Source organism: Psittacula echo (genome assembly GCF_963264785.1).
Source record: "Psittacula echo genome assembly, chromosome: 6".
NCBI classification, from domain to species: Eukaryota; Metazoa; Chordata; class Aves; order Psittaciformes; family Psittacidae; genus Psittacula; species Psittacula echo.
In genome coordinates, this window is record NC_137743.1 from 11,460,674 (window position 1) to 11,482,573 (window position 21,900).

Here is a 21,900-nt window from a genome sequence, read left to right on the forward strand (position 1 = left end):
ACAGATTTGTATCACCCCTGGAGTCAGGCAGGACTCAGGGAAACTTTGGAGCATTCTGCAAAGGCTGGTGAGACACCCACAAGTCTTTAAACAACAGAGATGATGGAGGACAACTCTGAACAGCATCATTTAGTACAACAGCCACACAGCGCAATCCCGCTCCGGTCCTGCTCTCAGCTCAGCTCATCTCCCAACACAGACACGCAGAAAACTAACAACAAATCCATCTTCCTTTTAGTTCCTCAGAGGCACAAGATGAATACGCAGCTTCTGGTACAACTAATGTCAGATAAACGCGCATTTCACAAGTTCAGACGCACACACAAAAATGCTGTAAGTCTGCAACAAAATAATTGCCTGTGCACTCATAAATACTGATCCTTTGAGAAAACAAGCCTTTGCCCCCTTCCTGCAACAGAATACCCTGTGCTTCTATTTGGCATGTTTTCTAAAGAGGCAAGAGGCATTTGTAAAACAGGCTAGGCTTCAGTTGTCAGAACAGGACAGATATTAAACGTTTCTAAAACCCAAAGGGGCAAGTTTTCTGGTTTCACCCCGTGTGTCAAGTGACAGCTTCACTGTGACGGGTCATTAGTGTGACAAAGAGAAAGCAGCTGGACATGGAGGGGCAGAGGGCAACAGAGCGATTACATCCTTAAATCAACTATAAAATGTTACAAAGGATGAAGAGGGGGAAAAAAGGAGGTGGTGTATTCCAGGGAATAAAGTCAGTCTGATAAAGTCTAGCGGCAAATCAGATCAAAGGAGTTCATTTAAATAATCAAAAATAACAATCAAGACAGCTTACTCTTCAGAAAGAGCAGCTTCTATCTGAAGGAGTATTTTAAAGTGCCTAAAATTATTACTTCAGGCAAACAGTCCATTTTTTACCCTCCTAAATAATTTCTGCAGTCATCTATGAAGTATAAATATATCCATGAAGACCTTGTTCCTCCCATTCCGACAGTCCCCCAAAAGGATCAGAACTAAAACTTGTTAAGGTTTTTACACGTCTTCATTTTCCTTTCCTCCAAATGGAGTCAGAAAGATGTTTGCATCATCACCACAGTGTAGCAGTAGCTCAGCAGGTCACATGTAACTGCTCACTGTTAAGTGTGCGCAGCTTTGAATGGACAAGGGCTGAATTAAGAGGAAAACCAAAAAACCACATTTCCCAGTCTTCCCATTGATGGGAACAGGAGTATTAAATTTCCAATAAACGAGCAACATCCAGGCTACGCAGTTTCTGTAAAGACGACTCCACTGCCATGCGTCATGCTCCAAAACCCACTTAGTACGCTGCTTATTACCAAGTACGTATTACTTAACTTTTTACTAAAGCTGATATCACTGCTGTTACCTCCCTCTCCGCAAAAATATAGGAAGGAATTCTGACATTTCTGGGCAGCTCAGAATAGATTGATATCTGATAACACAAGCCAAATTACATGGAGATGTTTGCATGCAAGGCATCCCTCCTAAATTCTCTTTTCTGACTCTTTTCCACTTTGTATCTCTGCGCTCTCTATTCAAGCCTTAAATCAATTTTACTCTGTTTTTCTCTTCATAAGCTGTTGCGTCTTAAATAAGAGTAAAAACCAAACAAACATAAAAACAAATACAAAAGATTTCAAGACAAAGAAACCCACATTTTCAGTAGTTTTTGTTTAAAACAGAGAACATCCACACAATTAATTCATCTTTAGGCTTTGGGTCACACCTGAGATACAGGAGGAGTCAGGTGTCTCCATTAAAAAAAAAAGTTTTGGTTTTGTTTCGGGTTTTTTAAATCATTTTAAATGAGGAATGTTAAGAGAAGGAAATGTTAAGAGAAAAGAGAAACCTTTGTTACCTGACCTGAAGGTAATGATCATTGCTGATCATTTTTGTAAGCACTGAACTAGATAGAAAGTGAAGCACCCCACAGGCGTCCCTGTACCTACCCCTCCATGCACACTCATGTGTGGCACATATATTGCAAGTCCTGATTTTGATGGTAGGTGAGGTCTAAGAAGAGTCTCAACAATTACACAGCAAGGAGCCAAACAATTCTAAGGAAACTGAAGTTCCTTCACTGTGTGTTTCACAAGATACAGGGATGACGAATGGGAAACACAAGGAGGAGTTTACTAACGTGGGTTTAGTTCCCACATTCTGCTTTGAGTCCCACACCATGCAGTCTGCTTTTCCAGCTCCTGGCTCTTGTTTGGGTAAAGCTTCTCAGCTTTGACAGCTACAGCACTTTCTGGTTTGATTTCATTTCCATTCAGGGCTCTTATACAGCTGGTACAACACAAACTCTGTGAGTTTTCAGGGCTTTATCGGGCAGAGAAGCAACTCGGATTTTGGAGATGTACTTTAAAAGGCAAATAAATATGGAAAGCCCAGATCAGTAACAGTAAGAAGAGAAACAGTAAAACCAGTGTTTCTCCTAACATCCCCTTGTTAAGTATCAGTTTAGCCTTTGCCATATACGCCAAACTATTTGCCATGACTAATGTATATAATGGGAGCACATTTCATATTTGATCTCTCCTGAGAGACCTTGAGTTGTGAAAAGAAAATTAAAAGAATAAGAAAAATCCCACACTTTGCACAAAATAAACACACAAGGAAGCAAATTAAAAGAAAATGCTTAATGTGATGGGTTTAAGTTAACAATTAAGAAGTTGGAGGCTATTTTTCCCAACAAGTTTCTTCCTCACTGCAATAGGAAATAAAAGGCTCAAAGCATTCAGCACCAGCCTGCTTACTTCTGTCTGCCCCCAGAACTGGCACCAACTGATGACGACTCGGGCGCAGATGTTGGAAATTCCATCTTCTTTCCAGAGGAGCTCAAAATCTCCAGGGCACAGCCCCTTAGGAAAAAAAAAATCAACTTTGGTTTTCCCCCCATTGTTTTAAGACATCTTTATTTGATTTGTAAAACAAACGTTTACTCCTGTATCGACACAGGGAGTTAAAAACTGCTCCGTTTCCCCTGGACAGATGTTATTACCCATGACAAATCATAAGAACCGAAAGCATGGAACCAGCCATTAAAACATACAAGATTGCACTTCAAAATAATCAGGTCTCCTGTAATTACGGAGCTCACTTGTGGCACATTCTAAGCAAGAACTCTCACAGAAAGCACTATTCCTGCAACATCTTTACAGTCAGCCCACAGCCACCACTAGATCCTTCCTCTTAGTTATTTCCAGCTAGTTGCTCCATCAGACTGCAATGAATCACACCTGGAATTATTAATAGTAGTCTGTACTCACTCAGGGTGCCTCGGCACTCCAGTCAACCTAACAGCAGGTGCCAAAATGTGTCACACACCAAGCTGCCAGCTGAAAGTTACTTTTTGCAATGTAATCGCAAATTACAAGCAAACCCCCTACATTACAAATAAAAACTTTCTTATAAAAGCAGACTTATCAAAAGGGGGGGAGAATAAAACAAACCAGCAGTTCCAAAACACATTCATTTTCTATGCAGAACAGGTATTTGAGGTCTTCTTAGAGATTCCCCATACATATTTCAGTTGCTGATACTACAGACCTTACCCTGCATTTCCACTCCTTCCACACCACCGCGGTACAAACCACTTGTGAACACCACTGAACACTTTTTACAACCATCCTTCTTCTCAGTCTTTCACTTTATTTCATATGCAAGTGCATGCTTTTGTAAGTCCTCCTCTGTAGTGTGTAAATTCAGGTTTCCCTTCCCCCCTGCTTTTCATTCTACAACTTAAGGGCTTTGATTGCAACAAGGCTTTTACTTTGGGAAAATAATAAGTATTTTGCCATTGAACATCACAACAACCGGAATAGATGGAAAGCTTTAAGTTCTCTGTAAATCTTACGATTGGACCTTTATTATCAACCAAAACGATGTTGGTAATCAGGGGGAAAACACAACACGTAGAGAGCATATTTCAATTTATGTCTTACTGTATTTGGGTAATATCAGCATGGAACGTCAAATGAGGCATTCAGTTGTTTTTTGATATTAAAGTTATAAATATTAAAGCCAAGAGGTATTTAACACATTTGGTACATGCTACCTGCGTCATGCAAGTTCAGGCATTGTAGCTGCTACCAGAAACATTTCAGATCTCCAGTTTCACTACATTTTAATGCTTGTTCAGTGCTCAGTGCTCACAGTGAATGTTTACCAGCCACCCATATAGGAAGTCATTTTTTAAATCATATTGGTCCTCAGCTAACATCTGTACAGATTTCTGACAAAAGCACTGTGGGGGGAGAAACAAGGAATCCGAAGAGCTTCCTCAGTTTAAACTGTATAATGAAAAATAGAAGTGTTGAAACAGGGTGATCCAGCAAAGCACCACGCAATATTCAGACCTACAGGCTCTGAATTAGCATTCTGCAACTGCATACTTGTTTCCTGCAGCTCCCAAGGCAAAACGATGGCAGTTGTTAAGAAGAGAGTCAAGAAAATCAAAACGGTCAGGAAAAGAGGTCAGTGTTTTATTCCCTGGTAATGAAACTGTGACTTCATTTTGTAGAGCCATCACTGCTTTCCTTTCCATCCTGTTTTGCCAGTCATAACACCTGTTCTAGCCTATTAGAAATAAACTCAGAAGAGTAATTGATGATATTCCTTAACATCTCCCTTCCTAGCAGTCACTGAATATCCAATTCAGATGATATAAACCACCAAGTGATTATCAGTAAAGCAAAACAGAACTTGCCTGCGTTTTCAATTAAATGCAGGATGGAAATTTATTAACCATCAGGTAAACACATAGGCCCACATCAAATTATGCTGCGCTGTTGCAAAAGTATACGATCAAGTTGCAGGACCGTAGATGGAGCTGTTTGACATCTGCCATTCTGCGTCATATTACCATGACAAAGAAGAACATGGCACCTCTCTCAAATGTTTCCACTAAAGATAGGCTCGATGGGAAACCGCTTCAAGGTTTCCTACCTATGTAGTTCCCTAGTAGGCATAACTGGCAAAGGAACAATGCCTTTTTACTTAATGTGCGCCGCACTGGAAACGCAATCATGAAGCAGTCTCAACAGCTTCACTGATATAAATCACAATATGTGTCCATGTAAGGTCTTTATAAACATGGACAAGTAAGGGCCATCTTTAGAGAGGGCAGTTCAGAATTTAAGACTGGCTTTGAGTAAGTGCAAATTACCTTTTGGTTGCACAATAATTCACACGTAGCACTGCAGCTGCCCAGCGGATTTAGGAAGCAACTATTAATGTTTCAGTTTCAGTGCAAACTCCCAAGTCTGCGTTTCCAATTAGGAAACATGGGTAACAAGAACCGTTGACATTTTCACAATTAAGTTGCAAACCATGATTTAAAAGCAAACAGACTAAAAGAAAACCAAGCCTCTAGAAATTTATGGGCCACACTCCACAGCAACTTTAAAAGTCCAGTTTCATACGTATTTATAAAAGATAACACTATTCCTGACTTAAAACAATGTTCATACTCTGAGCTTGCTGCAACTTTAAAGCATACACACACATAAGTATTTATATACGTGCACATATGTGTTTTGCAAATATAAGTGAGAGAACTGAAAGCGTTTCCTCCATTAGCTTCGCTGTAGGGTTTTGTTGACAAACTGATACAGGAGATGCCTAAGCTGGTGCCTTCCATAAAGGAGTGTTGCAGGAGAGCAGCGCAAGCCCAGCGGCGAGGCCGCCGCAGCTCGACCGTGCTTTGTCCTACTCGCACTCTGCTTGGCGGCCAAACACGGGCCCCGTCCAGTTCGTGGCCAATGTCAAAAGCGATTCTCAACCTACCCAGCGTCCCGCTCGTCATCTCGAGCAGCAGATCTTAAAGTAATAGACAGCAATTCTAACAGCTCCATAACTGGGCATTCGCTGGTCGATTTAGTGCTCTGTTATGAGACCCTATCTCTTTTAACACGTTACGACTTGAGAAAAATCATTTGCAGCGCATGCAACCATCTTGAATTGGCACGGACCAACTTCTGTATTACTCATACTTCATGTACCGACTACAGAGCATTACAGTTTCTCTTCAAGCTTCTCATTTAGCCACAAAAGGATCGCTCGCTCCGCTGAATCTATGTTGCAAAAAAGCGTTTTTCCCTCTCTTTTCAGCTAGAAAACCGAACAGCAAAATGCCCTTCGCACCGCTGCCCTCATTAATCAGCCTTCCACGCATGCACAGGTTACTTTTTCTGGGACAGTCCTGCAGCGATGCGATCGCTTCTGGCACAAGACGAGCCCCGAACCCCAGGCCGAAGGAGAAGCTGCCCCAGCCCTCCAGCCAAGGCGAGCTAGCGGGGCCAGGGCGGCCGAGCGGCACCGACTGCGGGAAGGCGAGGAAAACTCTCTGGACAGAGCAGACCCCGCCCGGAGGAGACGCGGTGCCGGGGCGAGCCCTCGGGACGCCGACACGAGCGGCTCTGAGGGCTGGAAACTTCCGCCGGGAAGCGGGACCGGCGCCGGTCCTTAGAGGGATCGTGCCCCGCAGCAGCCCCGGGCGGCGGAGGCTCGGCTCAGCCCCGCGGGGCACCGCTCGGCCGGGGCCGGCCCCGCCGGCTGTCAGTCTGCCCGGGGGAAGGGGAGGGGGGCACCGCCGCTGGGGAGGGAGAGCGACCCGCGCCCGCCCTCCTTCCCTCCCTCCCGGCGCGGCGGATCGCGGGGCGGCTCTTACTTGTGGAGGAGCTGGGGCAGGCTGGGCGGCGGCGGCATCCCTCGGCCGGCGCCCCGGCTCGGGGCCCCGCTGCGGGCATCGCTCTCCGGCGGGTCAGCGCCGCGGGGGGCCGGGGCCTGGCTCATGGCAGCGGCGAGGACCATGCGGGGAGGCCCCTGCGGCGGGAGGCACGCACGGCCGCGCAGCCCTCCGCCGCGGCGGCGAGCGGGAGGGAGGGAGGGAAAGAAGGAGGGAGAGAAGGAGGGGGCAGAGCACCGGCCCGGGAGGCAACCACGCTCCCCCCGCAGCCCCCCCCTCCCTCGCCGGGCTGGCGACGGCGGGACAGGCAGCCCCCTGAGCCCGCCCTGCGGGAGGGCAGCCGCTACCGGCCGGAGGCGGCCGGCGCCGCACGGGAGCCTCCTCGGCGCTGGCGGGGACGGAGGGGCGGGCGGCCTGGACCAGCACCGGTCCGGTACGGCCCTCCCCTTCTCGCCGCTCCCGCCGACCCCACCTAGGCGCTGGGCTCACTCCCTTCTTCCCTGCCTCCGCAGGCACCGCTATAAGCGGTTGTGCGCGGTGTGCCGGCCAGGCGCACCTGGACCCGCCCGGTGCGGTAAAGAGCAAGCAGCACCTGTCGGCAGTGATTTACAAACATCGGATCTTTCCCAATCCCAGGGGCAGGACGAAAAAGTGTGCATATTGGTTTAATCCCTCATCAGTAACACCTCTGCAGAAATGTTATTAGTCATTTATCAGACACAGGCTCTGTCAGCTAGTACAAAAAGGAGAGGAGAGTACGCCACAGCCAACACTATAAACCTTCTCATGTAACGGAGTCATCCCTAAGGCAAATCCCCACTCTGGGCCCACCCAGAGAACCTGCTTTCAATAAAGGATGTCAATCTTAGGCTGCGCTCTTCCAAATACATGCATGGGCAGGACTGAGCCCTACCTAACAAGGTTTTACCCACTGCCATAGTAACACAGAGTTGAGGACTGGAGTTGCAGCACGATAATAGGGTGTGACAAAAAAGTTTTACCTGCACATATTTTGTGAGGACATTTCAGATGCCTGATGGAGCAGAAGTTGTGCTACTTGTAACAAATAAGTAACACGAAAACGTTCCTTCCAGGTCTCATTGCTTCCTTTGTAACCTGCTCTATTAGAGAGGGCTGAGTCAAAAGCCATTTTGGTACTTGCTCCTGCACTGCCTTTGTACGCTGTGCACCCACCCCCCAACACGCACACTCACACACGCACCAAGGAAAGCAGAAACAAACTGGCGTCTTTGAAAAATTAATCCTGATTTAGGGGAAAGATTAATTTTGGAGGGGGTCGGGTTCTCGTCCCCTCTGCACCTGGTGTAATCATTTACAAGTATGTAGCCTTGTAAATGAGTACAAAATACTAGCACCAGGGACCAGAAAATGTTAAGCTATTTGCATTTATCACGTCCTTTGCTCTTTGCAGATGGAGAGCACTAACCAGGTGCAGGGTAGTGGAGAATTGGGCTGTATGGGTTTCTGGTTCAGCCAAGGGCTGGTCAGTGCTGCATAGTGAATAGATGGATGATCTTCCAGCCAAGGGAAGGTAAGATATGCCAGACAGGTGAGGCAATGCATGGTAACAAGAAGTTTAGCGTGCAGTGTTGTCTTTGCCTTAAGTTTAAAGTGAGTCTCAGGTGTCCGCTGATCATCCACTGAAAAAGTAGCTTTGTGTGAATTTCCTTCCTGTTACAGCAGCACATAAAGCCCTTGAGACCAAGCAACAGCCCCTTTCTGCTGCCTGTAATTATTTGAGGAAGTGAAAGATGGTGACTCATGGCTCCGAGGGCAGCAAGAGCACAGCTATGACACTAATGCATGGCCCTGGATTAGAAGGTGAATAGTCACAAGAACGTGTTACTTCACACAGACAGTTACATTACATCACTTGTAAAAATGGATCAAGCATGTTTTACTAGGCACTATTTCTGCATTTAATACATACAGTGTACAACTCAGCATTCAGCCTCAGCAGGGGCTCTAAAAGCTCTGCAAAGATCTTCACCATTCACTCAATTTAAAGCCACAGTCCTCATCCCCACGTCTCCTTTTTCATAGAATCACAGAATGGTTTGGGTTGCAAGAGACCTTAAAGCTCATCCAGTTCCAACCCCCTGCCATGCTCAGGGACACCTTCCACTAGACCAGATTGCTCCACGCCCCATCCAACCTGGCCTTGAACACTTGAACTCAGAAGCACAAGTCTCACTCAGATGCCAAGGTATTTCACTGGTTGTCCTGCATGGATATAAATGGGCAAGTGTATAACTGCTTGTAAACAGGCACAGATTAAAAGTTCATAGGCTCTCTTCTTCAAGAAATCAACATAAATGGTTTCTGTCCAAGCCTTACAGCATTTCTGGAGCAATGCCCCAAGACAGAACAAACAGTACCTAGGCCAAACAACATAGTTTTAGGGTCTGGATTTTGCAGTAGAACTGAACAAGTGCAAACTGCTATACAAGTTCTTGTTCTCTTAAGATGGAACATGGTTACTTATGCACATGAAGAAATCCTAACTGTAGGGTTTTTTACTCAGCTAGAGTGGCATACTGTTAGTGTAACAGTCAGGTAATGGTGATTTGGGCATTGAACTTGGCAAAACGCTGACTTCCCTGTTGCTGATGTCCAATGTATTCATTGTCTATAATTTTACATTAAAGCTGTTGATTTTTTCAAGGTGTCTATGCCATGGGTGTTAGTGAGCACTCATGCAACAAACACTCCCAGTTAACAGCTTCAGCTGAGCTAAATATGCATACTGCATCTCCCGATGTGATTAGAAACAACCCTCACCTTTTACAATGCCTTTTTTGGTTCACCAGTTGTAGGAGTCTGCATGCTAAAACTGAGCTCCTGATCTAACTGCTGGTGTAACTTGCATGGGTATAAATCAAAAGCAGCTCTCTGGTAAACATGGACTCACATTCAGAATATTAATTTTTAGGAGGGCAGATTAACAAAGGCACAGGCAGAACTCGGGGAAAAAAGAAAGGGACCATAAAGCAGAAAAGGCACGTGCAGGATACTGTGTTCCCAAACAGTTCAGCACCAAATAGCAAAAATAGCTGTAACTTCATTAAGACCTCACTTAACCATCCAGTTATACAGTAGCAAGGAAACACGTCTAAGAATAAAGGACTATATGAAGTCAATGCGCCTGTTAGTCTGACTAAGACCTTTCTGCGGTTCGTGCCTGAACCTGTTTCTCTACGACCTGAAATTTAATCTCTTGTGAATTCAATACCCTAAAAGTAATCCTTTGTGAAATTAATATATAATCAACCCTCCATTATCAGGGGAAACAGGGGGCTGGAAAAACTGAAAGATGGAAAACCAGGATAACACCAGTACTTCAGGACCAGGGTTGGCCTGTTCCTAAGTGTTGTGCCCCTTCATAATTGTCCTGCTCAGTTAAGCTGCAAAGTGCAGAACCAGCTTAGGCACCACCGCGTGTGTAATATGGCTTATTCCCAAAATGGATAAGGCATCCAGAAATAATGGAGAATAAACTTTGGGTTTTATTGTTCCTACAGTGCACGAGAATTTTAATTCAGGTATATGAAGCATGATCTTGATAGTGATGTAGATAGTGTTGTGATGATTCTGCAAGAAGCAATAGTCATTAAAATACAGAAATGATTTCATGAAGAATAAGATGTCAGCTTTTAAATAGGATTGAAGTAACATAAGTATCCAGTTGCAGGAATAAAAGACTTCATCTAAGAAGAATGGCAACATCATACTCCTTAGCACACTGTGGAGGGAGGCAGGAAAGAACTCTCTTACTCGACTCTAAAACTAATGAAGGAAAATAGCTATAAATTACAGAAAAAAAGGATGCAAAAACACTTCAGGCCTGGCAGATCATGGCTGTTAACACATTAGCTTTTCCCAGGTTATGCTGAGCCTTGTTTCTGGAGCTTGCTGTGCATGTTTGCTTGTTCTCTCCGATCACTGTTTGGATAGAGAAGCTGGAGACTGATGCAGAAATTTCCAGTGCCTGGGTATATGGAATCTGCCTCCTGGGTAAGTCTCTGTTTGCTTTTATGAGCTTTTGGTACCAGCCACTCCTGAGAAATATCTCAGTCAGCACCACTTCTCACTTGTTCTTTTTGGTGATTTTCTTTTCACTGGGTGTGAGTGGAAACACTTGGCCACAACTGCTAGGTTCTCTTGCAGTTACTCTTGCTTTGCTTTTTGCTGCACCTGTGTGAGCACCGCAGCCTATCCCTGCATGCCAGTTGGAATGGTGGTGCTCAGAAACACTCAGGGTACATTTACAAAGGACCAGGTAAAATTTAGCATAGGCAAACAGGTTGATTTGTAAACAAACAAAAATATGACCTGACATTTGAAAGTACCAGGAAGTTTCTTAATGGTTGGAAAGAAAATACAAGAGAGACCTTGTGCTTTTAAAGGTATTTGGCTATAGAGCTGATGTTTTTATAGGGGAACAGCATCACCTGAAGAATTTGACTAAATTTCGGTTGGAAGCAGAATAACCACCCTGTGAACAATCAGAAAATGAAGCTTATGAATGATGCACCAGCCTTGTCCCAGATCTGCAAAGGGAGAAAGACAAAACACAGGAGCTGGACTGACCGCTGCAGTGACGATCATAGACCTTTGAGATTCTAGCAGATCGAGATGCAAAAGGAGACAAGCTAGCAGACACTCAGCCATGGATAGCTGAGACTTCCAAATATGTGGCGGCAGCCAGCTAATGAAAGGTAAATACTGCAAGATTTTAGTCCTGAGGCAGAACAACGTGGAATAAATTAATGTTGTCCTTTCGCATTTACTGTGAAGAGCTCAGCACCTCAGGCCGGTGACAGTATAATCCTCAATTCACATATTGTAAATTTAGAAAACATTGGAATGTGTAACTGATCATACCTAGGATGTTTACACATGCTGTTTGATCCCAAAATACTGCCTTATGTCATTAATGGCTTGTGTCATGCTCCTTTCTAGCTTCAGAAATGGCAAATGTTTACCATTTTAACTACATTAGCCAGCTGCTTAAAGAAAAGCAAAAAGGAATCAAAGAAAGCATAATGGGCACAGTAAAAAAAGAATGTTAAATTACTCTGAAGAACAACTGTGCTTTAAAAAAAATCCTTGATGTTACTTTTGGCTCTTGAGATAACCAAACTGTGCATGTTAATAGCCCAACTTATCTTTCCATGTCTTCACTGTTGCATACTTCAAGTTCATATCATGGCGTAAGTGGTCTGTTTCCAGTCATCCTCACTTCTGGTTCTCATCCTTCATGACCCCAGAAGCACAAGACAATTTACAATAATAACTTCTTTAGTTTTTTTACCCACACACCCCATCCCACCCCACTTTCTAATGCATGTGTGCTTATATTGGGGATGACTTCTTCTCATCCCCAAAGCTGTGGCTAATAACTACTACCCCTTTACTATTAGTGAATATAACCATAATCATTACATTTGGTACAGATTTTACTTCAGTCATTTTTAATTTTTAAGCATATTAGATTAGAAATAATATGCAGCCCTTAGAAAGCTTAATTTATCAAGCCTTTAAATACTAATTCTTCATGCGCATGCAAGTTCTATGGATATATGCATAGCTAGAGGCAAAGTCAAAACCCTAATAGTTTCTTTCCCCAGGGAAAAATGCTGATTTATTGCAAAACTGCTGAGTACCAATTGATAGAGATGAATGCTACCAGCCCTCCAGGACAAATAACGTAGTTTACAATGCAAAGTAGGGCCATTTAGATTTTATGTAAAGACAACTGATCTCTAAAAGGATGCCAGAGGAGCACAGTACCAAATACTGCACAATCTTATGCACCTACAACTGATGTTTGACCATCGTGATTTTATCATCTTGTAGAGTTGGTCCTTACTAACCAAACAAAATACTAATGTAATTGTAAAAGTCCCACATGGATTTTGCTGCAAGTCATTTTAGTCAAAGCAAACCCCTCTTCGCTTAGAGACAAACTTAGTTATTAGTAGTTCTTGTACACTGCTACTGCTGCTGAACAACGTCGGGGACTAATTTAAAATCCATTTAAATTATAATCCATTTAAATGTCCATTTAAATTATTAATCTATTTAAATGACCATTTAAAGCATCTGGGGTTTGAAACAAGAAAGAAGAGTGGCTAGCTATCAAGAAAATCTTGTATTTCCTTAAGAAGTACAGTCCATGGGGGTTTCGTGCTTGCTGTGCTGCCTCCAACACAAAATCAGGGTTTTTTAATGATTATTTTTATGATGAAAATTTTCTCAGATCCACATATTTGAAACATCCGGTAACCGATGGAGTTATCATAACTAAGCTCTGCTTTGGTGTCCTGCGAGCCTAGCATGTGACGGGCAATAGGAAAAGATAACCACCACCAAAAGTAGCCAGGGATGAGAGACCTATCCCTGTCAGGAGGGCTGGTCTGGACTAAAATGACCGACACATGCTGATCTGCTCTGTGGCAAACAGATCTATTCCTGGGACCTCTCACTTGCGAAAGATGCTCTGCAGGGCTGAGTTTTTGACAGGCCACTTGTCCGGGGCCCGTTTGCTGGCGCGACCTGCCTAGGTGCTCTGACTGGGGTAAGGTGCAAAGCCCGCTCAGCGCCAATGCCAGAGCTGCACTGCCTCCTGACGGAGCAAGGGAGAGCTCCTTCCCCCTTGTCTGCTGACAAATTGCACAGCTGTGGTGTTACATGTCAGCACTTGCATTGCGGATCTCCAGAGACAAACCAGGAATGTTCTGCATGCCAGACAGTGGCACTGAGCCATTACATTGAGACAACCTTCTTGAGGGAACCGTGGGCCCTGGGTGAACCAGAAGAGTGGGGAATCCACTGACGTGCTGTCCCGCAGCTGTGTAATGCGAGGCAGCCTACAGCAGCAAGGCCAGCTCTGCAGTTGAAAGAGATGTCTTGCAAAAGTGTGCTAAATCCATGCAGCATTTGCTGTGCAGATGCTACACTGATTTCAAACAACTCGTGTGGCATTTAGACAAGGTAGGTGAGACTGTATGCCCCTCAAGTCTGAGGTATGCTTTTAACATTTGTGGTGAGCCTGAAGTTATTTGGTGATGTTTAGCATCATCTGGAATGCTTTCAGTGGAAAACATGATCTTGCTGACCTGGAATCTAAGTTGGCTCCTGCAATCTATACATTTGGAGTAAGACTCAACAGACAGATTCACATTGACACTTAATGCAGAGAAGCAGAGGACTCTGAAGTTACCTGAAATGATCTGCTCACCTGTTGAGGTCATCTTCTAACATTAGCCTTTCGACTCAGAACCTCCAGTTCTTGCTGTTTGACTGAGCTACCACAGCTGCTAATCTTTCACCAGATCCTTCCCCTTCAGAAAACCTAAAAGGGCTTTTAAACATTCCATTCATATTCCTCCTGGGAATCTGAAGAATATCCATTGGATTGTAGAAATAGATTTTGTAAATAAGTATCATAAGGACTGAAAAATGACAAAGCAGGCCTGGGAGACAGGCAATTGTGGAGGGAAAAAAAACCCCAAACATTATTTTATGGAGGAAAAAAAGTGACCATTATTATCTGTGCTAACAAACTAATTTGTTGAAACACCTGACATCTAGGATAGGGAAACAATCAGAATTTAAAGACATCTGACTTGAACTTGGGAGGGGTTCTCCTTCGTTACTTCCCAGTTTAGTAGCAAGTTTACCTTTTTCCTTATCAGCATAGAAAGGGCATAGAAAAGGAACAGCAAGGACAAATAAAACCAAACATGAGTTGAAGAGCAATAACTTATGGTCACAGATAACATTCATAAAAGAAAACTAGTGACACGCTGCAGATAAGGCTACAAGAAGATGGATGCGCAGCTTCTTGGAAGACTTCTCTCCCAGCTGGTATGAGTAGTTTGCTGTCAAACTAGAAAAGCGTATTGTTTGGGAATCTGTAAGAGTTAAGTCCTTTTCCTATGTTGTTATTTGACAGCCTGGGTAACGGAACAGATCACACATCCAAAATCTGCATGTGGGGTAAGTACGAAAACTGGAGCAGAGAAAGAGTTTTCAGGATGATTGGGAGAGATCAGAGAACAGTCTGCAAAACACAGGATTCAGCTGAGTGAGAACAGGTGCTAAGTCCTGTACGTAGGAAGGGAAAATATTGTCTGGGAAAGTACAGGATGTGGAATGACTGGACGGATAGCAGTTGTTCTGAATAGGATGTGAGGAATATTACAGGGGATCAGAGCTGAACATCAATTAAAAGCCTACAAAAGAGGAGCCACAAAACCAAAAAAAGGATGATGGAAAGGGTATTGTTTAGTCTAGAAAGGAGAAGACTGAAGGCAAGAAATAACCTTTAAAGAACAATGAAATATTTTTTTGGATACCCAGTGGGAAGAAGATGGAAGAAAGCAGGCTTAAATCACAGCAACAGGAGTTCAGATTAAGCCTCCTCATGGCAAATGTGAGTGTGCCGGATTTTGAAGCCTCTGACACCAGCAGTTGTAAAAATAGGTTGCATAAAATATCTGTCAGGAATGATTTAACCACAATCCACCTTTCAGGCAGGAGAAGAGATTAGATCGCTCCGAAATGTCCCATTTTCCGTGATTACAGGAGCGAACAGACTCTGAGGTGGCAATGAAAGATCCCTTGGAAAAAAAATCCCTTGGAAAGCAAGAAGTGTGAAAGTTTATATAACTTCTGTAGTTTGCAGGCTCCAGGAATTCTTCACAGTCCTTACAAGTCCATGGTCCAGGAGGTTTTAAGGTGGCCAAAAGTTTATGTTAATAAATGGCACAACCACACACCTAAAGAGAGTCTTGAAAGTGGGAGACAGGAGAGAGACAGAAGCAGAGATCATACAGAAGGTAAATCATGGTGTGTCTAAGAAATGCATCCCCCTCCCAGACACAGAAGTCGTTGCAGGCACAGACCCTTTACAGACAGCAAGACTTCACACATGGAATGTGCCTTAAATTCAGCTCCATCCAGAGCCTAATGAAAGCTTAGTTTACCTGATGCTTGTTTAAGTGTGGGTAATTACATATTTTAGCTAATAGGTTGTATCTGTTCAAGCAAGAGCCCTGAAGAAGCCACGGCTCCCCATACAAAACACTGTCATGTCAGGATACTCTGCACTTAAAAAAGAATCCTGTCTGAACAGTGTCAGATGCTTTAATCCACTCATAAACCCAGCCCCTTTCCCTCCACTGTTAAAAAAAGACGTGATGAGAATGTGGCTGGTAATCCCAGGGTGAAAGAAGCGACTTAAACCCACCCATCGGTCACAGTCCACAAAGCTTTTACTTGGACTGCCCTTGGCTGTGATAACACATCATTACAATCTTCCAAACATTGCACACATGTAATCCGTAATGCAACAACACCATACAGTCCCTAAACAGACTGAAGCAAAGCCATTGGATTAGTTCAGTCTCAGAATTCAAGGAGAAACAAAACCACCTTTCAGTCAGGGAAAGTCCTTACCTGAAATCATGTCTGAAATTAATTCTGATTTCCAGAAATGTTCAGTTATAACACTGGAAAAACACACAGTGCTGTCCTTGAACCAAAAAATACACAATTCATTTTAGGCACTGAGAGCTCCATTACTTTAATGGCTTACAAAGAAACTAATTAGGTTGTAGCTACAATAGATACACTTTTCCATTTTTTTTCTTTAACTGGGCACCTGCAGGATGAAAATCTATATCAAAGACAAAGCAGCTTTTATAACCATACCTTTCCTCTTCTTTGTTTTCCCCTTTCCACTTGTCTTTTTGTAGAGAACTTGACATTTCACACTTTTTCCCAGTAAGCAGATCAATTGCTGAAGAAATGCAGCCTCAGGCAAACTTGTCAATCAGCGCCTGTTGAACTCTGCCCATAAGAAAGGTAACACTCCTGAAAGAACTGACAGAATGACACCATTCGTCTTCGTTTTTCTCCCAGTCACAATCGTGTCCTTACCCTCTCAGTTTCGAAAGTGACACTAAAACTGTGAGCAGTGGCACAGACGTTACAGGCAATGTCACATGAGAGAAGCAAGGAAAGTTCTCAGGACCCCTGTGATATGAACAAAAGCCAGTGATAAGAACAGGCAGAGGGAAGGTGAGACAGGCACTGATGGAAAAAATAATCCTGAATAGTCCCAGTTTGATAAGATTATAAATAATTAAAAATAGGTTCTCACTGAAGAGAAATATTGGGAAAATTCAAATCCCTCTGCATTTTCAGAGCATGAATTTGAACTGCAGATTTCCATCTCTCCAAAGATACCCTAATTACCAGCCATCTTTTGAGTTTCTGGGACTGGTCTTTTTGGTTTTGTATTGAAGCTACTTCAGCTAAATAAACACACAAAAGACAAAGCAGTGGGAATTCAATTCGTATGCCTGTCACTTCTCCCCAGGCCTGCCGTCTGTTGGAGCTTGCACACGATCAGAGGTTATTTTGGTTTGGAATGAACAGGTAAGTGTAAACCAAATCCTTCAGTTCTCAAAATGTTCTCCTAGAAGTTGGTTTTTGGGTCAAGCTGAGTGAAAACGGAGTTTGGCTCATGACTAAAGGCAGTTCTTTGGCTGCAGTATTTGCTCCCAGCTGACCTTTTTGAAGGTGTCCACCTAAAATGCCTGTCTTTTCCTAGGGCATCATTACAGGACAATGTATTATTTGGTTCACACTGTGAAAAACAACTTCCCAGGCTTTGCGTCAAGAAATTGAGCAGCTCCACACTGTGGAGAAGAGACGTGAAGAAGGCAGGAGATAAAACTGCTCTTCTTTAATTTACTTTTCCGGGGCAAATTATGGAGTAGGAGAAGCAATGTTGGGGGGAAAATAGGTTTGTCAGTACAGAGCAAGCACGCAGCCCTCTTAAGTACAAATGGGTGTTTGCTCAGCATGGCTTATCTGACACACCTTATCTGCCTCAGCATCAACAGCAAGCAGACAAGTCAGCCATGACCCTCCCTAGAAGGCCTAAGTGCAAAAGGCATATGGGATTTGTAGGTAGTGGGAACCACGGCTGCTTATCTTGCACTGGCTGCAGCACACCAAGCTGTAGGCACCCGGTATCCCATCCCAGGGAGCTGGAATGAGGTAAGGAGATACAACCACTCTTAGTCTTTTTCCTACCTGAGGTTCAGTGGAGTCATCACTAGAGGTACATCAGAACTAGGCAATGAGCTCCCCAGCAATCCTGCTTTGCTGGCACAGATCATGACGCTCAAACTATTAAACACTGCAGTCTGATAGCATATATTTATCCTTCCCCCTCAACTGTATTTTTCAAGAAATCTCTTCTGCTCTTCTATTGATGTCGACAGGAAAAGCCAAAAGCCCCAGTGAACTTCTGATTGATCTTTCATTAACTTAGCTATGTTGGGCTTGCAGCCATTACCTGAGCCTGGAAGACAACATTTGTTAGATACGTTAAAGAGAGCTGGCACCAGCCTCACTGAGTAGCCTCAGGCAACCCAGGAAAACATCAGTAAACTTTTACATAGCAACAAAATCTCTTTAAAGAGGAGATTAAAAATATTCAGAAATTAGTGGTTCCTCGATATAAGGAAGAAATTCTTTACTGAGAGGGTGGTGAGGCACTGGAATGGGTTGCCCAGGGAGGTTGTGAATGCTCCATCCTTGGCGGTGTTCAAGGCCAGGCTGGATGAGGCCTTGGGTGGCATGGTTTAGTGTGGGGTGTCCCTGCCCATGGCAGGGGGGTTGGAACTAGATGATCTCAAGGTCCTTTCCCACCCTGACTATTCTATGATTCTATGATTCTTTTCCATCCTCTGTGAACAAAAACTTGGAAAAATTGCAATCTCTGTGTTGAATTTCCTTAAATTCCAACTTTCTTTTCTGGTAATTCTTCCGGCTAATGCTATGTAAAAAAGTTTTTTCTGAGTCATCTGGATAATCACCTCCCTTTTTCCCCCACAGGACTCAGCTGAGCCATCAGTGACTCAGCTGGTGGTGATCTATACCCAGCCTGTGCTGAGTGGCTTCAGCAAAGCTGCTGATGCTCATCCTGTCTTCACAAACCACAACTGTTGCTGCTGGTTAAGGCCACACAAAGCCCAGGGACTGTGAGCCCATCTACTGCTGATGAAGCAGCCTCCCTGCTGGGTACTCTGAAGGGCCATTCCAACCAAGGACCCCAGAACAACATAAGGATGTGTACATCTGTTTCTTAAACCAGGTCAGACAGATAAGGCTCCATCCCACAAGACACTCTCCATCTCCTGTAGCTTGCAGAGCTTTCTTGGCTGCTCCAAAACCATTGCTAGAGCTTACGAGAGGCTAGAGCAGCCAGAAGGACCCAGCCCAGTGAGTCTGGGGGTGCAGCACTCACCAGGAACCTCCATCACCTCAGGGAAATGGCTGCAGTTACATGAGTTACAGTCAGCTCTGTCATTCCTCAGGCAGTAAGAACCCTTTTCAAGGGAGCATCCACATGGCTGGATGACAGCACACAGTAAATGATACCGGAAATTGGTTAACAGTAACATATTGTTCCACTGAGGAATCTGCTTCATTATTCCAGTTGGTGGTGAGTTTATACTCTGAAACAGGAGGATTAGTGGCCGCTGGCATTTTATCCAGCTAATCTGACTACAGATGCTGTCCTTATTATCCTAAATGCCTAATCCTCATTTTCAAAATGTTTTTCAATTGCCTTGACAGCATTCTACGACTGTAAGCACCACAGGTTAAATAGAAATTACTTGTTCTACATTAGCAGCTCATAATCCACTCCTGAAAAGAGCCTGAAAGAGTGAGGCTTTCTGAAGAACCTTTCATGCTCTCCCCACTTTGAGCAATCCCATTACAATATCTGGCCCCCATTCTGGATATGGCTCAGGGCAAGTCAAGAAAATTGCGGTAAACCCGGGTATTGAAACCAAGGGCTCATCTAGAGCTTATTTAAGTCAACAGAAATCTTTCCAATTGACTTCAATTGACTTCTGAGCAGGTTCTGAGTCTTGGGGCGCTGCCCTTGCTATGACAGCATGCTTTTTATACTGCTCATTTTATTCACCTATCGGATTTCTTCCAGCAATTCTTTCCAAATTAAATTGCCTCGGGGTGTAAGGGAACATTTCAGAGAGATGAGGGACTGTATCCTGTTCTCATTGAAAACCACCATGGCTTAGATACCCATCTGTAATTGTGCCATTCTAAACCTTGCCCTTAACCAAGCCAGACTTTTGTCTTCCCCATTTTTCTATGGATGACTTCTGCTGTCTTTTCTTATGCATAATGGGAAGATGTCCTAGCACAGTGGACAGCAGAATGAGACTGATGCACAGGAAATCTATCCCATAGAGTACAGTCACAGGAAAATTATTCATTAAAAATGGGTGAAATTGTTCATTAGTTTAGTTGAGATGTGCTCCTCCAGTTTCATCCTTTGATTCCAATAGTACACAAAAAAAAGCTGGAATGCTGCCATGACAAAATAGGCCTATCATTTTCCAGTGGCTTTAATATGGGTCAAAAGTTTTAATCAAGCAATATCAATTTATTTCAGTATTCCCTGGAGAAACCCAGGGTGATTTTACACAGAGCTCCTTCTAGCTGTTTAAACAAAGAAGAAATGGAAGGACATCCACAGTGATTTATTTTCTCTGCATAGATGAGTGGGGAAATTGGATACGCATGACACACATTCATTTAGTTCTCACTTCCCTTTGATGATTAGGGCTGAATTTTCATTCTGGTGTGTGGGGATTTGTGTGTGTCACTCCAAACAACAAGTGTCATACATCTAAGTCCAAATGTAGCTTTCTAAGAGTAAAGCTTAGAGACACAAAAGTCCAGTGCACGTGGCCAAAATAGAATATCATCATTGCATGCAAGCAATATTTATGCTCTGAAGTGAAAACTTGAGTTTTCAGAGGCCTGAATTTTTAATTAAGATCCATTCCCTAGCTCTGGTGAAAAAGCAGATTGGAAAGACGTGCAGGCATCAACTTAATTAAATCTATAGCAATTGATTAGCCATATCAAAACATCTGTTACTAGGTCCTTTGTACACTATTGCGAATAACCTCAATAATGAGGTGTGACCAACTGTTTTATTGTGTGAGCATTGCAGCCTCAGCAGAGGAAGGCTGAAGGGGCATAACTATTGCTCAAACTGTCTGCAGTGACATGATAGGTCTGTGTAACCAAGGCATGGAATTTAATTTGTTTATAAATACAACCTTTTTACAGACCATGAGAATCAGAAATGGGAGCCACTGTTTTTCACACACAGTCCCTTTACCCTTCAGGATTACCTGACATTCACTAGAAGAATAAAGTTCTCCAAACAAAATCTAATGGAAGGATGAAAAAAAGGCTTTATAATGGATTATAAGGCTTCGTAATCGCTGTTGGCAAACCCAGAGATGATTTAAAAGGCTACTACTATGGCGTAATATTTTCCAGTTTTCATCTAGTCCCAATGTCAAGTGATACAAGCAATAAAGCTCTCCTCCCTTCCCCCGTAAGAGTATTCCATACATCACATTGTGAGCAAGCTTTATTTTTGGACTGTGATGAACACCTCACAGGATCAGGCCAGTAGCGAGGCACCAAGCACGTGGCAGTGATACATCACATGGATTCAAAAACAACTGCCTTCCACCGCTGCAGCACTGGCTGCACTCACTGAAACAACCACAGTTAGAAATACAGCACAATTGTGATGCTGTTTAAAACCCAAAGGAACGTATTCTTGACTAAATAATCACACTAAGCTCAGATACTAAACATCTGGAGGGTCGGTTTTAAAACTAGATGTGTGGCACCTCCTCAGGTCTCAGCACTAGAGCAGGGATTTGATCCCAAGGAATCACAAACACACACACGGGTTGTGAGAATGGGAAGGACTGACCTTGAACATGTCAAGCTGTACCCAGCAAGAGACAGGCGGCAACAGCAAGCAACTACAGCTCTGCTTCAAGGAGGCAGCAGCATCTGCTTCATCTGCAGATAGCCATCCTTGACCAGACTCAGGAGAGGGTGCTAATACACTCACTACCCGAAACACCTCAGTCTTCTCTGTACATGTATATAAACTGTAAATCTGGAGAAGAAATAAAAGCAATAGAATTATGTTTTTGTTGTTATTTCCAAGGTTCATGTCTGGCCATTTAAGAAAACAAAGCAATTCTACTTGAAACAATGCTACAGCTCTGTTTCAGCTGGGAAACTTAAATTGCTTGAGG

At 43.6% G+C, this 21,900-nt stretch overlaps 1 protein-coding gene across 1 annotated transcript in view; it reads right to left on the reverse strand.

Moving 5' to 3' along the window:
• The window catches only part of RBM20 (RNA binding motif protein 20), a gene marked incomplete at both ends in the record, with an annotated part of 101,895 nt that extends 95,085 nt beyond the window's left edge, over positions 1-6,810 (reverse strand). Inside the window, one exon of the mRNA XM_080621030.1 lies at positions 6,668-6,810. Coding sequence (XP_080477156.1) covers positions 6,668-6,810 — 143 coding nt within the window. The remainder of the gene's footprint in view (positions 1-6,667) is intronic.
• Positions 6,811-21,900: the final 15,090 nt, after the last annotated feature.